This window comes from Lonchura striata, chromosome 1 (assembly GCF_046129695.1).
Source record: "Lonchura striata isolate bLonStr1 chromosome 1, bLonStr1.mat, whole genome shotgun sequence".
NCBI classification, from domain to species: domain Eukaryota; kingdom Metazoa; phylum Chordata; class Aves; order Passeriformes; family Estrildidae; genus Lonchura; species Lonchura striata.
In genome coordinates, this window is record NC_134603.1 from 21,310,194 (window position 1) to 21,332,684 (window position 22,491).

General features: G+C 40.0%; 1 protein-coding gene across 1 annotated transcript in view; it reads right to left on the bottom strand.

Moving 5' to 3' along the window:
• The window catches only part of GRHL2 (grainyhead like transcription factor 2), a 49,434-nt gene extending 37,073 nt beyond the window's left edge, over nt 1-12,361 (bottom strand). The window contains exons 1-6 of the mRNA XM_077781398.1: nt 12,276-12,361; nt 10,704-10,893; nt 7,792-7,859; nt 5,883-6,267; nt 3,398-3,450; nt 71-227 (exon numbers count right to left, since the gene is read on the bottom strand). Of these exons, the coding sequence (XP_077637524.1) occupies nt 71-227; nt 3,398-3,450; nt 5,883-6,267; nt 7,792-7,859; nt 10,704-10,893; nt 12,276-12,361 (939 nt within the window). The remainder of the gene's footprint in view (nt 1-70; nt 228-3,397; nt 3,451-5,882; nt 6,268-7,791; nt 7,860-10,703; nt 10,894-12,275) is intronic.
• Nucleotides 12,362-22,491: the final 10,130 nt, after the last annotated feature.

Genomic DNA, 22,491 nt, shown 5'->3' on the forward strand with positions numbered 1-22,491 from the left:
AAGCAAATCAACCACAGCCATATCTGTCTGCAGAGCTCCATTCCCACCTAGGAAAGAAATGGGACTATACCCTGACTTTGCTGATGGGATGCCGGAAGCATTTGTTGTCACCCGTCTCACTCAGGGTGATGGCATAGAACTGTCCTTTGTTCAAGTAGGTCATGGGTCCTTCCCCTTGCTTTTGACGCAGAGACTTGGTAGCTTCTAATGTGTACTGAAAAGTGCTGCTGAAAAGACAAGGAGAGAAACACCCACAAAATCCATGTCACTTTCCCCTCTTCTCTTTTATCATGTAATTATTGCATGAATAAGGTATAAGAAGCTAATAACAAAATTCCAGGAAACTGTCACATGGCAATTTAAAATTGCAATTTTCTTTTTTGACTTCATCAGATCCCGCAATCAAGCGTAAAATTATCTGGACTTTAAGTTTCTCAGATCAAAGGCTAGAGCTGTACTATCTCTGAAAGGAATCATTATGAATTATGAGACTGTGTACCTCACAATGACAGTGCCAATTACCAAGAGGGGATTCAGCATGATTTGCAGGAAATCATCAACTCCACAGACATTTAAACTTAGAAGTGTTGCAGAAAAAGAAATAAATAAATAGGTTTCTTTTAAATCCCAACTAGAATAAAACATGCTGCAAAAGATGGATGCAGAGAATGGAAAGTCCTACTGCTACTTTCAGCACAGTTCCAAGATGGAATACAAAGAGAAGCAAGTTCAATTGTTTATAGACAACATGCAAATCAAGGTTTTTATAAGCTTTCTTTTCAAAATTAGTCAGACTGAATGAAGTACCTACATTTAGCTTTATCTTCAATCAAGTAACTTCCCTTTAGAAAAATATCAGGGGAAAACAGCTCTTGTGTTGAAATTTTAGATCTTAAAAAGACCCTCCTTCACAGAAGAACTTTCCAACTTCAAAGCATGAACAGTTAAGGCTCCATTAACTAGTGAACTGGTAGCTGGAAACACTTCTCACTGAGCCTCCAGCCACCACCTCCAATAGTGGTCTTGAACAATAATCCAATAAAAATGATGCCTGCAGCTCCTCACAGTTTCTTAAAAAAAAAAAAAAAAAAAACCAAACAAAAACCTCAAACTGCACTGGAACCTTAATGCAAAGTCCTCATGAACTGGAGATATAGTGGAAGCATTTTCACAAAGGCTCTTATTCAGCAAAGTGTTTAAGCAGTGCCAGAACAGAACCAAAAGGAGGAATATGTTGGTCCAAAATAACAGTGTATCCTTAACTTTCTAATTCAAGCAAATACTCTAGATCATCACAGTACTGCCACAGCAATATAGAAATAAAGGGAATGCAAAAGATATTTTAACTATTCAGTGGAAAAAAAAACCACAACAAAACACGTAACTAATAATTACATTTAAATCCCCACTTGAAGAGAAGGTAGGAAAAAACACAAGAGATCCAGTCTTCCATCCAAAAGGAGTTTCAGACAGCTTAGTATCAATTTTTCAGTTTGGTTGCAAACATTCAATCAAATGAAGAGAACTTGTAAGTCCTTCTTAGCTTATAAATTGAAATCCAGTCATTTTTCTAGTTGGTTAAAAGTTACAAATAAAAGCAAAACTAAGGTAATAAGCAAAGACTCATCTATACCTATCAACCCACCGATGGCAATGCTGCTGCTTCCACACAAAGCAGCTGCTGCCACCATGAAGGCTCTTGCATGCAGCAGGAGGGCAGCACAAGGGCACCGCCGTCCCCTCTGCTGTGGCATGTGCTGGCACAGCCCCTGTCCTGTGTGCAAGGGGAACAGAGACACTGGCAAGTGTGGACCCATCTGAGCAGATTAGAGCTATACCACCAGGGCTGCAGAACCAGCATCCATCCTGCTGCAACACTTGTCCTACAGATGGACCACCACAGAGGTAGGGGCACAGCCTTGATTTAGCATCACACATAGGGATTGCAGATAGGGTGCCCAAGACCACTTATGACACACATTAAAGCACACTGAGTGCCCTGAGAGATCTGCCTCAAAACCTCACACCAGACAGAAGAACTAACAAGGATGTGTGCTCAGAAGGGCTTAGAATGATCAAAGTCAGACACACACAATGTCTTAACAGAACTCCTACAGTCTGCCACAGGCTGGTCTTCCGTTCCCTAGCATTCTATATGTTCCGGTAAAAAAATGTAAATCCCAAACACATTCCACTTGGCCAGTTTTGGAGCCTCTGTGTAGCATCATTTGAGAGTTTTCTTCTTGTTTCCAGTTGGCAAGCAAAGCATGCCCTATAGCAGGAGGATTACTCTCACTCTTAAAAACTTATTGCAGTCACTCAATTATTACAATACTATTATGAACTTCACCATGAGTCTCAACTAAACCCCTGTGTAGTCACTAAGAGATCTTCTAGCAAACTTCCAATTACTTGCATATTTACCACTTCTTTTTTCAATCTGAAATTCTCATTTCTGAGCCTTCCACTTCCAGGTAGACCAAATACATATTTCCCAGGAGTTTTCTTAATGTGCATTCAGAGGTTTCATTCTTAATGTAACCTGGGCTGTAGCATGAAAGAATTAAGAGTGTGGGAATTTTTAACAATACCAATGCTTCAAGATTCAATGTTACAAATGTTCAGTGTAGTAAGTGAGCAGCCTTTGCTAAATATAATTTTCCTATCTTCTGCCTATATAATGACTCAGTTCTGAGCTCACTGCAGTTAATGATTGTTTAACATTCTTCAGAAAAAATATCAAGTTGTAAGGAACCTTCACCACAGTCCCAGTCATATGCCTAATCCACAAAAACTACGTAGGCATGTCCCTGATTCTAAAGTGAGAGTAATCTCTCAGATATAAATAGAACCATTCACATGGATGAAATAAAGCATCAGTTTAAATCTTTAGTGATTACAATCTTTCCTAGATAAAGGGACTCTGTAGTGTTTGCCCACTTTACATACACATTCTTCTGTGCTTAGACAGAATGGTATTCTTTTCAAACTTTAATTTTTAAAGCTTTCTCTTGAAGCTTTTCAACTGTTCTGGACATTTGACTTGTGCATTTTGCCATCCTGAAAAGATTTTTCATGACCTGATTGTCAAAGCTATGCTCTTTTACCTGGGGAACCGCTCAAAAGTTTTCATCTTTCATATCTTGGGCAGGAGGCTTCAGAGGAATTACAAGTTTAAAGCAATGCTGAGGGAAGGCAATAGATGAAGATATAAACTGGCCAGATCTGAGAGCTAGCATGAGCAGGAGAATTAGAGGAGACATGCTTGGCAGCATCAAGGGAGGCCTGCAGGTACCCCAGGGTGAAGAAAGGAAGGGTGGGAAGTGGACACAGGCAGCTACTGCTCAATACATTCCTGCCTGATGCCAGCCAACACATTGCAAAGCTTATGCCATACCTTGTTTGTTCATAAATATATTCTTCAGCCCCCACTGACACACTCCGATACTTCTGAAAAATAAGAGCAATTAAATACTGTTTGATAAAATCAAAATTCAAATACCAACAAAACTGCAACTAGGTTTAAAGATAACTCAGAGGAAAACATCAACTATTTAAAACTCCAAATACCTAAAAACCGCTGTGGATATTAATAAGCTAATCACATTTTATACAAAGGTTAGAGGTAGACATTGTAAAAAACATACAATTTACTTACCTAACCTCAAAGAATTTGTTTATACTATAAAGAGCTAACAAACTAAGCACAGCTAAACAAGAAAATAAGAGATTAGAACAGTATATTTATAATTGTTAAAATTGTAACGAAGAACACAGCAAGCAATTGACCAAAGTGTCCACTACCATAGGGACCTATAAACTCAGCACTCCTTCAGTACAAGACAACTATAACCCCATAAATGTTTTAAACCCATTCCTAAATATGTATTTATAATGTGTTTGACAATTAACTAAGTATTAGAACAAATCCAAACCCACTCATTCTCACCAATACTTAAGGAATACTTTGCAAGCACTTATGAAAACTAGTAAGAACAACTGTCTTCCTACTTCTAAACACTAACTTTGCCTAAGTTTCTTTTGGCATGTTCTGGCATTTTACATTATGGTTTCCCCACACCTGCTCCATCCAGCTGTGCCTACACAACAGTGGCTGGTGGAGCAGTCGGAACACAGGCTAAGCACATCCTGGGGTTTGGGCAGTTGAGAAAAACAGAGGCAGACCCAGTGTTCAGTAAGGCTACAGCAGGGTGGCAAAGCTCTGACTGCTCCCATGCCACATGCATGAGAACACTTGCAGCTGGAAGGCCACCAACAGTGGCACACATCTCCCCTAACAACTATGGCTGGGGACATAAAATTTATTGTCCAGTGTCCCTTGTAGAATTAATAGGGGATGTGAAGATGGAGAGGAGTGAGTGTACTTAGAAAACCACTACAGCCAGTTTTGGCAAGTGGAGTTGAACAGATTCTCTCTCCACAGACTGTAGAGAAATCCTAGATGACAAGTACTGTACCCTGTTATTAACCAGACATTTTAAAAACTTGTAACAATATACAACCATTGTAACAAAATCACTGTAACACAGAATCATGTAACAACATATAGATGTTAAGTTCCTATTTATGTCCAAATTTAACAAGTTTGCATGTTTGACAACTCTCTCCACAGGGCAGATTGACTGTTTGGGAACCTCTCAGCAGCATGTCCCAGAACAAACAAATGGAATGGAGTCACTCTGCTACAGCACCCCAGGGAAAGCCAAGAGCATGGTACCATAAGAGCCATTGACCAGTAACACAAAAATTGCCCAATTAATATTACTTGATAATGCAGAGCAGTGTCTCTAATCCAAGGTTTGATCCTACTGATTTTACAATGGGAAGCTAGATTTCTTCATTATTTATTCACTTAGTTGACCTACATGTGTTCTGTATCTGAAAAGATTTCACCTCCAGATATCCTGGATCTGTGTCACTCATGGAGGCAATGTACTTTTCCATAATACACATACACAAACACACAGTAAATTTCTCATGCAGTAAATCTAGGCAGCTCAACCTTAATGTAGCTTGTCTTGTACTTTTGTTATGTTTACAATTTTGTAAAGTTGGGAGGAGAAAAACCCTAGGGGAGTTTTACCATCTAATATCTTTAATTATTTGCAGAGGTACTATCAGCTTTAAATTGTCCTCACTGATCTACAATTCCAGCTTGTCTGCCTTATTCTGCAGCAGGCAAAAGCAGCCAGAGGGTACTCACTATAAAAAAGTTGATGTAAAACTACTTTGACAGTAGCATAACTGTAAAATAGTTAGGAGTTCTCCTTGCCTTTTTTCTTCTCATTCCTGTACACATACATGCAGTTCTTCCTTGCCTGTTGAATTCTCTGTTCCCCTCTATTAGTCTAATTCTGCTACTTTTTCTCACTTACTTGTGTTGCAGAATAGAGCTTCATGCAACAAACAGCTTCTGAAATTACTTGGGTTTATCCAGCAGCAGAGGCTGTTGCTACTCATTTGCATTTTCAAAAGAACATCTAGAATTTCCCTGTTACAAAGTCGCTATTTCTTGCTATTCTGAAGGCAGATCTTGTTAATGGTAAATCAATCTTCTTTCAGAATAACACAATACCCCAAAGACAAAAAAAATCTGTATTTATTATTCTCAGAATTTTCAATAAACAACTTTAAAATTGTCTTCTGAAACGTCTCATGATGCTCCCCTTTAATCAGAGCACAGACTGATGGGAACACAGCAAGGAGTAGAAATTAATTTGTTGAAACAAGCATCACTATTCTTCTAATGGCTCTCGTGGACAGTTCAAATCTCCTTATCTTGTTTACAAGCTCAAATATCCTTATCTTGTTTACAGCTTTTTATTGCATTCTTAGATGCTAATTTGAGGTGGAAAACTTACTTCTGTTCCTCCATCTTTGAAGGTGTCGCTGTAGGTACTGTCAGGAGTACTGCGCTGATCATCTTTAAGATAATTTGTGTGGGGAGCAATGTTGGACACTTCGTATGGCTCAAAGATAACACCCCGGTGCTCCTCATTTTCTCCTCTTGCATAGTGTGTTTGTGGGGTCATAAAAACAGGGGTGAATTCCTCTGCTTTAACCACAGTCACTGCTGACCCTGTGATGGGTGTTGAGCTCCCAGACACATTTGTGTTGTATTCCCTTTTGGATGACTCCAAAGGATCTTGGTTCAAGGAAAGGTTAACGGGCACTGTCTTCAGGACTTGCACACGGTTCTCTCCCCCACTTAAGTTATTCTGAGCTTCCGTGGTATTAAGACAATTTCTGTGAGACAAACCAAAAAAATTTATAAACTGTCCTGATAGAGGAAATCTCCTTAAATAGCTTAATGGTCTTAAATGTCAGGGAAGAAGATTTTTCAATTCTGATAAGACACTGCCATAAGAAGTAATACATTAACAAATAGGAAAAAAAAAAAAAAGAAACTGTGAGGCAAGCAGAGAGGTCCAGACTCTTTAACAAATGGGGAAAGACAATGATTTGATTTGACTTGTTACAATAAATTCTGGGTATCCAGGATTGCTCTTGCCTTAGCTTATAATTTGGATGCAAAATCAATCCAGCAGTACAACAATCTTTAGACACAAAATAAGAATAAAGAGTAAGGCAGGACATGGATTACTCACAGTAGATATTTTGCACATGAAATAGGCAGAATATCAACAGCAAAATTCATATGGAGATGGCATGCTCTCAGGCCACTATTATTTGCTTAACTCTGGTAGCAATGCTATTCTAAAAGATCAAGCCCAGGAATTCCATTGTAGCAGAGTAGATCAGTAACTATAGTGGCTACAAGGTAACCTCAGCAGCATTCCCACAGCTACCCTCAGTTGCTGTTGAAAGCGATCTGATTGCTTGTAGCAGTTATACTGACATAAAATTGCTAACTCATAGAACTTCTAGTAGGCATAACATTGCTTCGTTTTCAACCCAGGAGAAATGCTGTGACACTACCTAGTGCCCAGTTTCTCTTAGCTTTCCACTGTAGGCCAGTTTCACCAATCACACTTAATTCAGGAACTGAACATCAGGAATTTCTCTGGTTTGTAAAAGAAAAACTGTCCAAAAAATATTTCATAGCTTATTTTGAAACAGTAAATTTATATTACTACCTATTGAAACAATCACCTTATGAGCAGCTAGTGGAGACCAGCTGAGGCTGTCACAAATTAGTTACATTGAAATAAATCTTGCGTAGCTCATCTCTGTCATAATTTTATATGAAGATACCTTCCCATATGTAAAAACTTCTTTGTTTCTACAAAAATATACACTTTCTTTTCTGCAGGTCATAATAGTAGGAGGCAGCTTCCTTTGACTGAAGTCACTTTTAGCCTACAGAGAAAAACTGAAATCTGAGAGGAGCGAGCAAAATATTCTGAGCAAATAATTTTAAGAGCTACTTTATTTGCTGGGCAAATCCTAAATTATGTTAAATAAATCTATAAATGAGATTACTGAGGCCAAACTACTCACTTTTGGCCCTACAACAAAGAAAAACAGACAACTGTCAAGATAATCTGATTTTACTAATCTCTGCAGCACAACACCACCAAGAAACAAAGAGTGAAACTCTCAGCTACCTCCCAAACTGCATGTTTGAGAATACTATCCATTTTTTCTAATCAATTGAAAGTAAAAAGGAGTAAAAGGTGCTTCCCAAAACAACCTTAATTCTTTTAACTTCTGAAAGAAAACCATAAACCCCTCAGGCTCTCACAGTTCCAGTTCACAACTGATCAACACTTGAAGTAGCTGGGTGTATGATTTTGAATAATACTGTACCTTTTATCTTGGTCTTCTTGATTATCACTCACTTTGTTAACAGACAACAGCCTTTTATCTCTGGGAACCTGAGAACAACACCAGGCATGGGGTCAGGTAAATGCAACTGTCATGCATTTGCAGCTTCAGACTGCTGTACTGTAACAACTAGAAAAATGTAACTATCTGTGTTGTCTAGCTCAAAGATTGCTAGGAGCTTTTTCTTTGGGAGACTGACTGTGAACAGAAAGAAAATTTCCAAAAACAAAAAATAAAGGAATTGTTTTCTTTTCCAGTTCTTGGGCACACCAGTTAGGAACAAAGCAATCTTCTTCATGTCCTGTCTTTTGAATATCAAGCTAGGCCAAGCTACCTCAAAACCAAAGATCATATTATTCCAAAAATACACACACACTTTCACTGAAAAAAACAAGATGAGAAGGAAGATACAATGCTTTGATGAGTTCTGCCCCGAGACCATTTTAGTTCAGACAAAAAAGGCTTTTCAATTAAAACATAAGCACTAGGTAAGTCCTCCTGTTAGAGAGAAGCCTGGAGTGCAGGAAGGTTGTGGATCTTTTAGTATGGGGACAGGTCAAGGCATGCTGGTATGTCATCAGAAACACTGACTTCTGCTTTGCTCACTGCATCAATAGCTATGAGAGGTATAAAAACCTAGTCAAATCTGGCCCCTTGACAAACTCAGAACTGACACCAAGCAACTTTAAAGATTTGTACTCCTACATACCAGTGTTCTGACACCAGCACAGATATGAAATCACCAAGGGTGAAGTTCCTATGACCATATTTTCTTTTCTTGCTGAGCCATTATTTTGGGAGCTAAAACTTCTAATCTATCTTTTGCAAAAGACATATCCACTCCATCGCAGCAATTAATTCAGGATTAAAAAGCAAGATTAGACCTAAGAATGGGCTAAAGCTGTGCTTTTTACTATTAAATATTTTAAGGAAACATCAGAAAAATATCTGACTTTAGAGGAAAAACAGTATTACAGTGCACTCCAGTAGTCAATGTTAACATCAACAATAACTGCAAGACAGCAGCACAGTCCCAGAGTTCTATCCAGAGTCATTCTGTCTTTTAGGGACATCCCCTTTCCCTATTAAGCATCCTTCTGCCTAAAAAACCTATTTTTTTTTTTTTTAACTGGGATAAAAGCTACAGTTTACATATGTTGATTCCCCTTTTCAGATTATATATTTTTCTCTGAATGAGGGTCTATGTTTAGGTAAATATCACTCCAAGAAAAAAACAAACAATTAAATTCAAATAATTCCTATTGACTGGAAAAAGTAATTCAAAAATATTACCCAGCATGTCAGAACTAATAAGCCAGATTAAAAATAAGGACAATTCAAGAGTCTGGTGCACTGGAAGTCCTCTGCACTTCCCCATTACAGCACAGAGGTTAAGTTTTAAGTTTGTGTTTGGGAGCATCAATAAGAGTTATCATTTCTTCCCTATTTAAGACAAAAATAGATTATGATTGAATGCTGGAAATGGTTTTGAGACGTTAATCCCACCTTATTCCATCTGAACCCAAAGTTTTAGCAACTGCCTGGAACAAAGAGTAGATATGTCTTTTAGAACATGGTTTTGAAAAGGAAAAGGGCTATTTTCTGGTTTTTTTACAAAAATCCATCATATTAATGAATGGCTACATACAAAGGTACTACTAAGACAGAAGCCAATACTCTAGATGCTCATACACATCCTGAATTTTATGAATCTATATTAGTTTCACAGACTCTGGCACTGTGGTAACTATGTCAAGCAGAGAAAAGGACCTTTTTTCTTTCTCACTGGGAACAGTTTTCTCTACTGACAACACACAAAAGCAAGGAATATAATCAGCAAAGCAATTAATATTTAACCGTAAGGTTGGTATATGGCATCTTCCCTACAACCCCTTCTCCTGAACACTCAATATCACAGAGATTAAAAAGTTAAGTCCTTTCATTAAAAGCATTTATACTAATACATACTAAAAGCAAAGGTTTTTAAGTCCCATTCCTGTTACTTCTTCATGAATTACAAGGAGACCTGACATTGCTGTGCTGGCTTTCACAGAAGATCATATGTCCAAGGCAGCCATAGCTGACTTCAGGGGAATGGAGATTGTTCATTTCACTATAACTAATTCACACTCTAGTGCTTGGCAGGCAACACTGATTCTGTTTGCAGAGTACCAAAGGGTCAGCATGGGTTTCCAAATGACAATTTTGCTTTACAAAGAGATGCATTCTCTAGGACTCTCCTCTGATTTCAGCAAAAATCTCAAACATAGCTTTACTTAAACATGATGAAATATATATATTAAAAAAAAAGTTACCAAAATTGCATGTAAAGCCCTGGGTTTAGAACATAACAAACTGAAACTACATTAGTGCTTTTCCTGTAAATTGACTTAGATCTCTGGCTCGGTGTCCATTAAACTGCCAGTGCAAGGGCTAGCCCTCACTGTATGTTTGTATACAGCCGACTGCAATCATTATACAAACAAAAATAACATGGGAAATTGTCAGATGAGAGATACCCCAGTTAAAGAGCAAACTAAAACATGTGTGGAATGAACCAGAAAAGCAGACAAACATACAGATAGACAAGGCCTCCCCTTTTACACTTCAGTATTTCAAGTATCATCCAATGTTCTTGCAAAGGAAGAACACTATGCTCAAAAAGAAAACATGGTATAAAATTTAATATGGGAATTCTGAGATTTTTTTTCTCTCCAGAATTAAATACATCAAAACTGTTTCAGACAGGCTTCCAATAACAGAATGGGTGCATGATGGAAACATTAGAGTGCATTAGATGCAGTGACTTCTCTCCTAGAAAACTGTCTTTTTTGATGCCTCTTAGAGTGGTCCCTGCTATTGCAGCAGGGAGGGATAATGACAGAATTACCTACTTTATAATAGTCATACAATAGGCCAAGAGCAGCAGCACTGTCCTCATCACCATTTATGCTCATCATAGCCTTGGTAGCTGCTGTTAAGGGATTCTCCAAATACGACTTCCAGGCTTCATCTTCACTGGTGTAGGCTCGTCTGGTGTTGAATGAAGTGTCATTTGGCACTAAGGCCACAAGTCGCTTGTTACTGCATAGACAGGAAGAATAAAATTGTGATCCAGAAGGGATTACTTTATTCACAAGGCATGGTAAAGAACATCAAATAGCTCAATAGTTACATGATTACATCAAGCAAGCATCTCTGTTTTACACTTGGTGACAAATATTTATCAGTATTAGCTATCTTCAGTCCTTAAAAAAAATCTAAATGCGTGCAGACCTTGAGATAATACTTCAAGTGTATTTTTACTAATATACAGCTAGAGCTACAAAAATATTTTAGACCTATTTGGAAAAAAATGAAGCAACAATATAAGAATATTTTGCCCCAGTATTCTTGCTATGTGCACACTTGATTAGGGAAAAAAATCCAACATTTAACTGACATAAGGAAACATGAATGGAAAACAAGAAAAAGCATCTAATACTAATTTAGAGTTCACCTAAACAGAGTATAGTTCAGTATTTGTTAAGTGGGTACACCTTAAAATTAAGCTATTCTCTGCTTTTAGAATGCAACTTGTCAGCAATTTCAGAGAAGTTTTCTGTAACAGTACATGTGCAATAGGTCCAGTGGATAGAACAGAAGTAAATATATTTGGTCTCCATGCACACTTTATCACTCACTGCATCTAATTATAAACCCATGGTAACACACACAAGACCATTAGTGAGTGGCATTTGCAGCCAAAGCAGTTTCCTCCAGCCTGAAAGTTGTACAAACTGGCCAGTGCCCATGTATACTGCATAAGAAGCTGCTGCACCACAGCTACAGCTGAGATTTCCAGTATAATGGAAATATAAATGAAGATAATAGTACCTGCTTTTGCAAAATGTTCAATAAACTTATTGATAAAAGAACTGCATAAGAAAAAAAAAAAAGTTGCAGGCCTATTACATAAGATAGTAGGCAAACAGATTAGGCATGGGAAATAGCGAAGTGAGGAGCATGGTGCTTCACGGGTGCTACAAGAGCACGGTCAAGAATTGTGGCTCAACTTAGAATTACGACAATGAAACTTTTAACATTACACCTTACAAATGCAAAAGTTGCAGATATGGTAGTATAACTAAATACACCGACTTAACTGGTAAAACTAGTAGTTATTCCTGGTGACCTTCATAAAACACTTTTTGCCATCTTCCACATAAAAGCCAGTTTAGTAGTCAGCCTCCTCCTTCTTTTCTGCCTTACCTGTGGAGTGCCAGCTCCACAGATCTAACTCAACCAACTGCTGCTACTGCACAGAGAGTGGCATTTAAACTGTGCAAACAAGACTTCTATTTGTTTTCTGAAATAGGATTTGATAAATGCACAATTAAACCCACACAGTAAATGCTCTCAGATGCTTGGAGCATGCCTTGCCTGGGCCCCAAACTTCAGTGACCAGCAGAAGTTTGGGGTATCACCAGAACTCTGCTGTGGTGCCAGTCCAACCTGCGAAGTGCATGCTCCAGTGCTTAAGGAAGAAGAGGAGGATGGTGGAGATTATCATCTCTATGGTACAGAGCACTGTTTACAAGTTTCTTTATTTAATGAAAAACAAAATAGTCCACCTGGTACACAGAGCACAATTTTATGAGCTCTGTGGGGGAAGAGAGCATTTCATAGCTTCATATCAGAAAATACAACCAATTACAGTACCGGTTCTATTTTTCTTTCATATAAAGTAACTGGATTTTTGGAAACTGCCTTTTTTTGTTGTTTGGTTTTTTTTGTTTTCGACAACACTTCTGCCTGGCCTTTGGCTGAAGATTTTTGTCCCTCTTGTTTTCACATATACATTTGTGTTGTTACGGGTTTGCTTCAGCAAGTGTAGCTGAGCATAAATTAGGAGCCTAAGGAAACACAGAGGCAACTGCTAGGTCTACCTGCCTCTTCAATACCTTATTGTTAGAAACTCAAATCAGATTTGCAACAGCCCTGCTGTTTGTGCCAGAGGTAGCTGAGGGCCTGTTTCCACTCTGGAGTAGTCAATTCTCCCTGGCTCAGAGGCAATGATTCCAAGCAAGGATTCTCCTTTCCTCAACAAAGCTCCCCTTCAGCTAAATCTGAGCTGTTTCACCACATGGGCAGGTGCCCATTGCAATGCACAAAATCCCGCTCACCCTTCTTCCTGTAGCAATCGTCCTTTTAAATCAATAACTGCCTTTTGTTCTCAGAGCGCTCACAGCCGTGCGACAGTCATAACTGATTTATGAGCACCACAGTCAGACAGCAAGATACCTTTAAAAACATACCTTTTATGACTTGGGCTGTGCTTATCTGTAAAAATGCTGGAAGGGAGGAGTCAATCTCTGTTGCTCTAATTTAGCCAAGATGATCTTAAAGCAACGACTAGAGTGCAGTCTCTCAGAGGTGCATATCTTATTGTCTTGGGGAGAAGCCAAAGCAAAGGGGATAAATGCTCTAGAAACAGCAACACTGTAAACAGCTGGGATGGTTGGAAAGGCACAGGTGCATAGACCTAGAGCCTTCCCAACATCTCTCCAGAGCATGTTTTTTCCTAAAACTCAGGTTTTCACATTTGAAAACGAAATATCTGTCTCCTCTACCTTAAGAGATAGTCTGCAGTATAATCAACTGCCACACTCATTGTGTTTACTCTGCAAACAGACTGAAACAATAGCATGAAGAAAAATAAAAAACTTCCTCATCACCCCTGTCCCTGTAATCAGCTCTGTAGGAGGTTAATGGTCAGAGCTAATAATCATGACTTAACATAGTCAATAATTTCAAATATTATAGCCAAAGTAGTCAGCCAAAACAATTGGGCTCACTTAAAGAAAACTTCTCTATTAAATAAGGCTGTTTGGATGAGAGGTAGACTTTCTCTGAAGAAATTAGACTTGAGCATGCACACACATTCCCTTTCCTTTCGGCACAACTGCTGAACCTCCTTGGATGATTTCAGCTAAATGTGACAGAGGGGTAGCAAAATCCTCCATAACCAGAGGACATAAATACAGTGCATTTTAATATACACCAAGAAAACCCAACTATGCTAAGTGAGGCTCCACACAGGTAAGCTCCCCTATCTTGCCAGTCATACTTCCATGCCAGGGCAACCCCAGCTGTTCCAGCCATGCAACTGATGACAGCTGGCAGCTGCTTGGGAGGAAAGTGACTCTGGTGGTACCTGAACCATGTGGAAGACAAAGGGAGACACCTATGAGCAACAGCAATCCCACTACAGAGCTGCCCTGACCGTCCCAGCTGAAAGAACAGCCAAATTTGGAGCCTGCAATTAGCAGATCCATAGATCTATTAATCTTGTCAAAAGCTGAAAATACATCAGTGACCACATCTACCAAGAACCACACACTTAAGAAAGACAGGCCAAGATTGCAAGACTCCCACTCAATCTGTCCAGCAACACCAGCAAATACCCGCTATAGCCCCAGTCACAGCTAAGAACCTGCTAAAGAGCAGAGAACAAGAGCAACTCCTGCAGTGCCCATTCCTCTAGCGGGCCAGCCCACTACTCCTCTATCTAGGAGTCAGGATGTGTGTTAACCAGAATACAGCTGTGCGGGACACACTTGTACAAGCTGAAAGCACATCCTCATTTTATCATGCAGAAAGAGCTGAAGAATAAGGATACTTCGTATGTAAAAAGTAAATGTTTCCTTTCAAGCTACCGCTTGAGCGCCTCATGAATGCAAAATGTTTCCACTGTATTACGTCAAACAGTAATAAGTGTTCAAGAAAAAAAGGTCTTTTCTGAGCAATGGTCTACCTAGGAACCAGACTGCTCTAACATGGGAGCATTTACGTCAAAACTAAAACTTCCGACGGCCTTTATTTTGCAAAATCTTTTTATTCTCTCCACTGCTTAGTAGAGATTTTCCTGTTCATACCACCCAAAGTGATTTGTGCATTTTCATAAAACAAATTTTCCAGATTAATAGTAGTTACAGTGATTTTTTTAAACTTTTTTACAATTATGATTATGGAATTTTATAAAACCGATACAAGTGTAGTATATAAATACAAAGATATCCAAAACTTTGTTTCATTTCAGTTGCCACAGTGTAAATTGGAGAGGTACATTGTACTTAACATCAATAATACTAAATGGAAAAGGCTAGCCTTTCAAGCTCTTCCTGGGATTAAAGATAATGAACACACAACAGCCATCCCTCGGGGCTACAAAATCTTACTACAGGCAAATTCTCACCCAACCTGATGCAATTTGCAAATTAACTCACAATGAATCAGAACTGCCCATTAACAAGCTCATGAACAGTGGTAAAAGGCTTGGTGCTCAGTTTCCTTTTTATTCAGAAACAAGGTGTCCTGCCTGCCAGTCTCTCAAAACCAATTTTGATGTTCAAGAGCTTTCTTTTGAATTTAGAAAGCTCAAGCAGCCCTCAACTTCTCAGCTATATCTGCTACTGAACATAAAGCAGACTGATGCAGCCACGCTGCATCAAGTACATCTGCACCCTGCTGCATCATATGCTCAGCATTACATCCTGATCCAGTTGGCACTAGTGTGAAAGAAAGCCTCTTCCTACCTGCCCCACATCTTTTGCTTTGCCCAAGAAATTCAACCCTGAAATCCAAAGCAGATTGCTTAAACTGCCAAGGTGGGCAACCAGCCCAGGCATTTCCATTTTTTAACTGTGTGGTGTTGTTCGGTTTGGTTGTTTTTTTTTTTTTCTTTTTTGACATTGTGTTTGTTCTTAAAAAATAAAAGTAACAATCATGATGCTCCATGAATATACCTGCAGACTTCTTCACCCTGTGACAATGCAGGACTTTCCCCTGCCTGCAGAGCTAGGTGCCAGATGGGAACACATAAGCAATGTGTCAATGTGTCTGAGGCAGGAAAACAGGAGAGGTTCCAATTCCCAGGTTTCAGCCCAGGCCTGAGCCTGCCCATTCTTACACAGATGAGATAAAAGAGCACCAGGCACTTCTGCACACATCCTCTGCAAACTGCTCCTTCAAGAGAAGGGATACAAGGCTTTGGTCCATACAGCTGTCATAAAGCATCCTGAAATTTTAGCACTAGTCAAATAACTATAAAAAGCAAGACAGACTCACATCACCCTTGTTCCCAGCCCAGCACATCAAGGTCATAGAATATTTATCATAAGCTCCTTGTTAGTGGCATGATAAGAAGGTGACCAGGGCAACTGTCTCCATTCTGCAAATGCTGGGAGAAACAAAAATTCTAAAACAAGATTCTAGCCAAAGGGACCACTTCTGTTGCACACAGACATGCATCACACACCATGGTGCATCCTGGTCTTTCCTCCAGTGCAAAGTCAAAGAAATGGTGAACTTGTAGAACACCCATGTTTCATTTGGTGTGACAAATACGGGAGCATTCTCCAGACACATCCAAGAACTAGAAAATAGAGCAGATGATTCCACTTCAGTTTTCACACAACTAAGAAGGGCAGAGTATGATCAAACATTTCAGCAGCTCTCAAACCCTCTGTAAGTTTATTTTTCACTTACAAAAATCTTAGTTCAGCTGTAAGAACTATAAAACAGATCTACAAGAGATGTTCATGCAATTTGTCTTAAAACTAATGCACATATATATGAATTCACAGGCACAAAATGAAGTAGTATGACCATTTAAAATGCGGGACAGATCCCACAGAAGCTGCATAAATTAAAACTTCAGATTCCAGATCATAAATTTCTGCCTGTGCTCATTATACAAAGAAGTATAAATCAAAGCTAGTCCTAGCACTTGAAACCATTTGTTTCAAAGATTCTAATGTTAGTTTTGGCCCAAGTTTATTACCTTCAGAATACCACTTCACCTACTTGACATCAAGTTTAAAACAAAACAAAAACAAAAAGCAAAACAAAATAAAAAACCAACCAAACAAAATACCACTAAAAAACTCCACAATTTGTGTGGCTCACTGCAAGTTTTGATTTATTGGGTTAAAAAAAAAAGAAAAAAACAACTTGATATTCGTCAGGATTTATTGCCAAACATATAATTAAATAGTTTGCAATACTTTTGTTTCAATTAGATAATAGGGTTTTGTTAAAACTACAAAGGAGCACAAATATTTTACAAACAGAAAAATTATGACCCATGTGTCTCAGCATTTTGTCTTTCATAGCTGACAATCATATCATTCCCAGAAGCAAAACACGTCTCCAAAAGGTACTTAACCCAATCCAGTAACTACATAAATATACAAATGAATTGAGAGTGAAGGAAAAAAAAAAAATCAAAGCATTTAGACCACCAGGAAACAAAAAGGTAAGTTGCCCTCTGGCCCAGAAGTCCATACCAAGGAAAAAAACTCCCATTAAAGAGGCTGAGTCATTTTGCCTTCTAATGAATGCAAGTTTGGGACTCTTGCAATTTTGGGACAATTATACTTTTTGAGCACAAGATGAATCTGAGCAAGATTAAACATGTGAAATGATTAAAATAAATTATTTTATCATTAATAATAGTCTGAGAGGAAGTAAAATAATACACTAAGAACGGCAACAATGAACGGCAAAACAGACTAGTTTAACAATTACATGCCTAGTAGAAATTTATTTGTTTTTACTCAGAACCAAAATAACTTGAGCATGCAGTAGTGATCAAGAGATTAAAACAAATAAGTGATTCATTAACATTGACAAAAAATTATTATTAACTATGTCAAAGCGGAAGTAAGAAAAAGAAATATGACACAGGGACTAAATACATACAATAAGTGCCTACTGAGGACTAGTTCAAGTAAGTAATTACTTACCCTGGGACAGACTTTTTATACCCCTGATTTCAGAGACTTTTTTTTGTTCACTTGTGATAAAATATTATTTCTACTAATCTTGTGTTACTCACGTACTAAGTCTGTTACTTTTTTTTTTTTAAATCAATATAACAAGTCTCAAAAAAGGACAGGTTTCAGCACATTTGTAAAAAATCAAAATGAGGAAAACCTGAAGCTCACAGCACTTCTGCAGAAGCTGACAGAGTTGATCAGAATTAGCAATTATTTAGCAGCTTCATGGCAGGCCATGCTGTTTTCCTAAGAAGAGTACTTCATGTGCATAGCACCCAAGGTTGTTTTAACTGACTTGAAGCAGCTAGAAGCAGGCTGTAAAATTAAGAACAGGTCATGACAAGGCTGCCCAGACCTCCTACAATTTAATCTGACCCTTGGCCCCGTGGTCCTTGTTCATTCACTGCTTCCACAGAGTTAATGGAAATTGAATTGTTACTTCACTGACAGCACTGATTGCCATTTTTTCAGGATATTAAATCTTTTATGTAGCTAGAAGGAAAATATTAATTTAACAAGCCATCCTGGGAATCAAGATTTCCCACAAATATTTTTAAAAAGCATAAAATCCAAAAATATACTTCATAGAACTACTTAAATGCATTATTATAGAATATACCATTGCTTCCTTAAATCAGGAAAATTATCAGATCTATATATAAAAATATATAGCTATAAATAGATATATATAAAAGAAATAATCTTTGATGTTTGAGACATTCTCAAGCTATAGATACATTGCAATATTTAACTTCAGCATTCAGATGTATTTAATATGGTTTCCTTGGTTAAATATTGTGTAAGCATCTACTGTCATTTGTATTGTGTCAGCACTGTAGAAGAACAGAACAGTACCTCTGTATACTAAGATGTCAGAAATAATTACTTCTCTTCTTTTAACTAGCTAGTATTGTCCCAATCACTGATCAAAAAGCAAATGAAGATTGACTCCAGGATTAATTCCTAGATCAGCATTTGAAAGTGCTATTTTGTATATGTACTAAGAACAGCAGCTTAATTGGCTGCTTCCTAATTAAAAAAAAAACTTAAGGTAACCACTGCACTGGATTAATATTTGCGAAAATGCTTGGCAACAAATGTCAACTGGTGAAATATCATTTCCCCTTCAGATGTCCCAGCCAAACAGGGCCAATGATGCCCCTGCTGACCCTTCCACAGGTAAGAGGTTATGTGATCATTATAAGCAACTTAAAGCGACCTGGGAAAATCCCCTCCCTCCTCTTCAGCTTTGATCTTCAGTCCGGTCTCAGACTCCAGTGCCAGAGAGACAGTAGTGTAAACAGCAAGTCCCAACCATATGATATTCTTACTCCTCTTAGCTAAGCTTATGGTTGGAAGTTCTGTGAAGTTCTGCACACCGATTTTCCACCTTCCTTGCAAAATGTGTTTGACCCTCAAAGAAAAAATTAAGAAGAAAACAGAGAATCACGTTGTAAATTATACACCCCCTTTATGTTACAGCACAAGATGTTCAAGTTAAATGTTATGAAGGCAGTAAATTTACACACTGAGGAGAAAACAGTAAATCAAAATTACCCTGTGAAGAGCAACTTCTGCCACAGATACTAGCAAGCAGCAAGCTGGATGTGAACATGCCTCCACTGACGCATGGGAACAGGTCTGAACCCATTCCCACCTACGAGTTTGCTCTCCACTCAGTTATTTACCTACAAGCACATGCTCTGCTGCAGACCCAGGCTGCCTCAAGCCCTCCTTTGTGAGGGCAGTCTGAGCATGCCCCAGCCCCAGCTACCTGGTGTCCTGAGCAGCTCTGCACACCCCGGGCTGTTGGGAGCCTGACAGGGGGCAGGCAGGCAGCTGGGCAGCCAGCAGAGAGCCAGGGCAGCACCCAGAGAAAGAGAGCCGGGGCAGCACCCAGAGAAAGAGAGCCGGGGCGGCAGCCCCCCCAGAGAAAGAGAGCCGGGGCGGCAGCCCCCCCCAGAGAAAGAGAGCCGGGGCGGCAGCCCCCCCAGAGAAAGAGAGCCGGGGCGGCAGCCCCCCCCAGAGAAAGAGAGCCGGGGCGGCAGCCCCCCCAGAGAAAGAGAGCCGGGGCGGCAGCCCCCCCCAGAGAAAGAGAGCCGGGGCGGCAGCCCCCCCAGAGAAAGAGAGCCGGGGCGGCAGCCCCCCCAGAGAAAGAGAGCCGGGGCGGCAGCCCCCCCAGAGAAAGAGAGCCGGGGCGGCCGTGCTGGGGCCTGCCACTGGCCTGCAAGTGTTGTCCCAGCCCACCTGGGCCTTCTTCACACAACTCCAGGAGCAGCACGGACACAACTGTGGCATTTACAAGGCAGATCCCAAATGGTTGCACAATTGCTGCTGCTCCTCATTCACAGAAGTGCTGTCAATTTATAAAGCCCAGTTAAGTCTCACTTAAGTAGCGAGCTCACCGATTCGCTCCACTAATGCACTAGAGCCATGACTCTGGAATTTTGAGATTATCTTTTTTGTATACTACAAAAGAACAACTTTAGCCTATAAACGCAGAAGTGTACCCTAGAATAATCTTTTCACCCTGCAAAACTGATGCTCCCTCCTTACCACCCTATGTCCCTCAGTCTTCATTAATGCCCAGGTTCCCCTCAAAGGATCTGGAAACTGGATAATAATGGAAGCAACAGCACAGACCTAAAAAACACTCAGAGTGGGAGGGACATGCATTTTCTTCTGCAGAGATTATAGTTTGAACAGTTATTTTCTTAACTCCTGCCATTTGCTTGCACCCCTGCTGCATATGAACCTTGACCAATGAAAAATGGATGTCAAAAATAACACCAACTCTGAGCCAGTTCTCTAGCTGCACAACAGCTCTACTGACACACCTGAGAGGTTGGAACAGAGGTAGGAACAAGTGGCCACAGCCTGCTTAAGTCGGTATTACCTCTGAAAAATGCACGTGCAATCATGCCTTATCTCTCCTGACCCCAGAGTTTGTGGAAACAAGCAGACAAGACCTAGTTTAGGCAGAAAGACTAAAGGGAAAGACAGGGAAGTAGTACACCTATCTTAAGGATAATCTGCCCTTCTAAGGTCCTCAGTTAGCATTACAATCAAACACCTGGTTTTTTAGCATTTTCACCTAACTGTCCACCTTCCTCCCTTAAAGCACTACAGAACCTGTCCCCACTGCTCCCTCCAAAGACAGACACTTCAGGCAGCTCTGTGTAGTACTGCAGAGGGTCTATCACCTCTCCAGCAAAGTAAAAGCAAGCAAGTCCCACAGAATGTATTCTTCCACACTTTCTATATCCCTACCCCTGATTAGTCCTCTACACCAGCACTTTAGTAGCAGAAGCCCCACAGAAACATGTCCAGTGACTCTGACAAATTTAATGACTTCAAAATAATGAGCTGTACTCTCCAGTCTTGCCTGTAGGGAAGATCTAGTTTTAAGTAAAAGAAAGGCCACGTGGAGGAGAATATTGCACTCTCTGGATTAGGTTCTAATTGGATATAATTAGAACCTAAAAAAAAAAAAAAAAAAAAAAAAAAAAAAAAAAAAAAACCGCACCACCAAAAACCTTCCCATGCAAACTCCTCACACCAGTCTATCAGTCTATTATCTCATTCCATCTGGCCATCTCTTCTGGAAACAAATGTATTTGTCTTCTCATGTTACACTTGTCTGTAGAGAGCACAGAGATTTCTTTACTCTTCATTTCCTTTTCAAACCCTTACCTATCACCTATAAATTTTCTAAACACCTTAACCAGAAACAGATCACATGCATACCTGCAATGGAGCAAGTGCTGTTACTTGAGGTTGTGTGCTCTGTACTGCTCTTAAATTCCTCACAGTGGTAACAGCAGCAGCACTACACAGAGCAGGGGATAAAGGGCATTAATCTCCAGTTTCAGTGGTTTACACGTTTGCCATATCGTTGCTGTTGGAAAGGAAGGATAGTCCAGTATCTCAGTAGCGTCCCAGACCCAGAGGCAAACCATTTTCTCTTTAGTTTCTTACATGAGTTAGGTTTCCTCTCCACTGTTTTTCTGATTCAAAGCCGACTATGGTGTGAAGTTGCTCTTCTGCCCCCCCCCCCCCCCCCCCACACACACCTTTCCATATTCCCCACCCTCGCCCATTAACTGCCCTTGATCTGCCGCAGCCTAGTTTCTGGCTGCTAAAACTACTGGCAGCTAGGCTTAGCCAGGAAGTAATTTACAGGCCCCTTTCACCTTCACGCCGTTCTGGAACTGCCCATTGCTGTGGGATGCCCTCTATCACTGTTTATCAGCTCTTCCACAGATAATTTGGCTCCCCTCCCAACCGAGTTGCTCTTTCAGCTGCTCCTTCACGCACCCGCACCCCTCAGGGCTCTGTCGTTATTCCCTTCCTTGCACTTTAATCATTTACTGCTCTAATCTGGCCACCTAAGGCATTAGTTCCCATCCCAACTCAGATGAACTTCTAAACGCCACTTTCAACTCCTACCCAAATTGGTTTAATTTCATGCCATTAGCTACCTTCGTATAATCCCACTGTCATCTGATGTTTGAAAAGGTCAGGCTTAATATTTTTTGTTTACTCTTTCCCCTCTGAACCGTCCTATCCTGTCTCTTCTCTATCAGGGGGACCCAACCCTGCTGTTTTCTTTTGTCGGGTAATCTCCTTCTTTCACTCTTTGACAGGCAGGTTGTCACCAAGCCTCTCTCCGACATCAGGCTCCTCCTCTCCACCTCCTTTGGCACAAAGGCTCCGGGCAGCCCAACCAGGGCTAGCACCTGAGCAACACCAAACGCAGCCGAGCTCACACCCGTGTTTGGGGCACTCCTACCTGCACCAGGGCAGCAGTAAAACAAAACAGCCACCTCCCGCCCTCCATCTTCCTTACCCCGTAACTCTC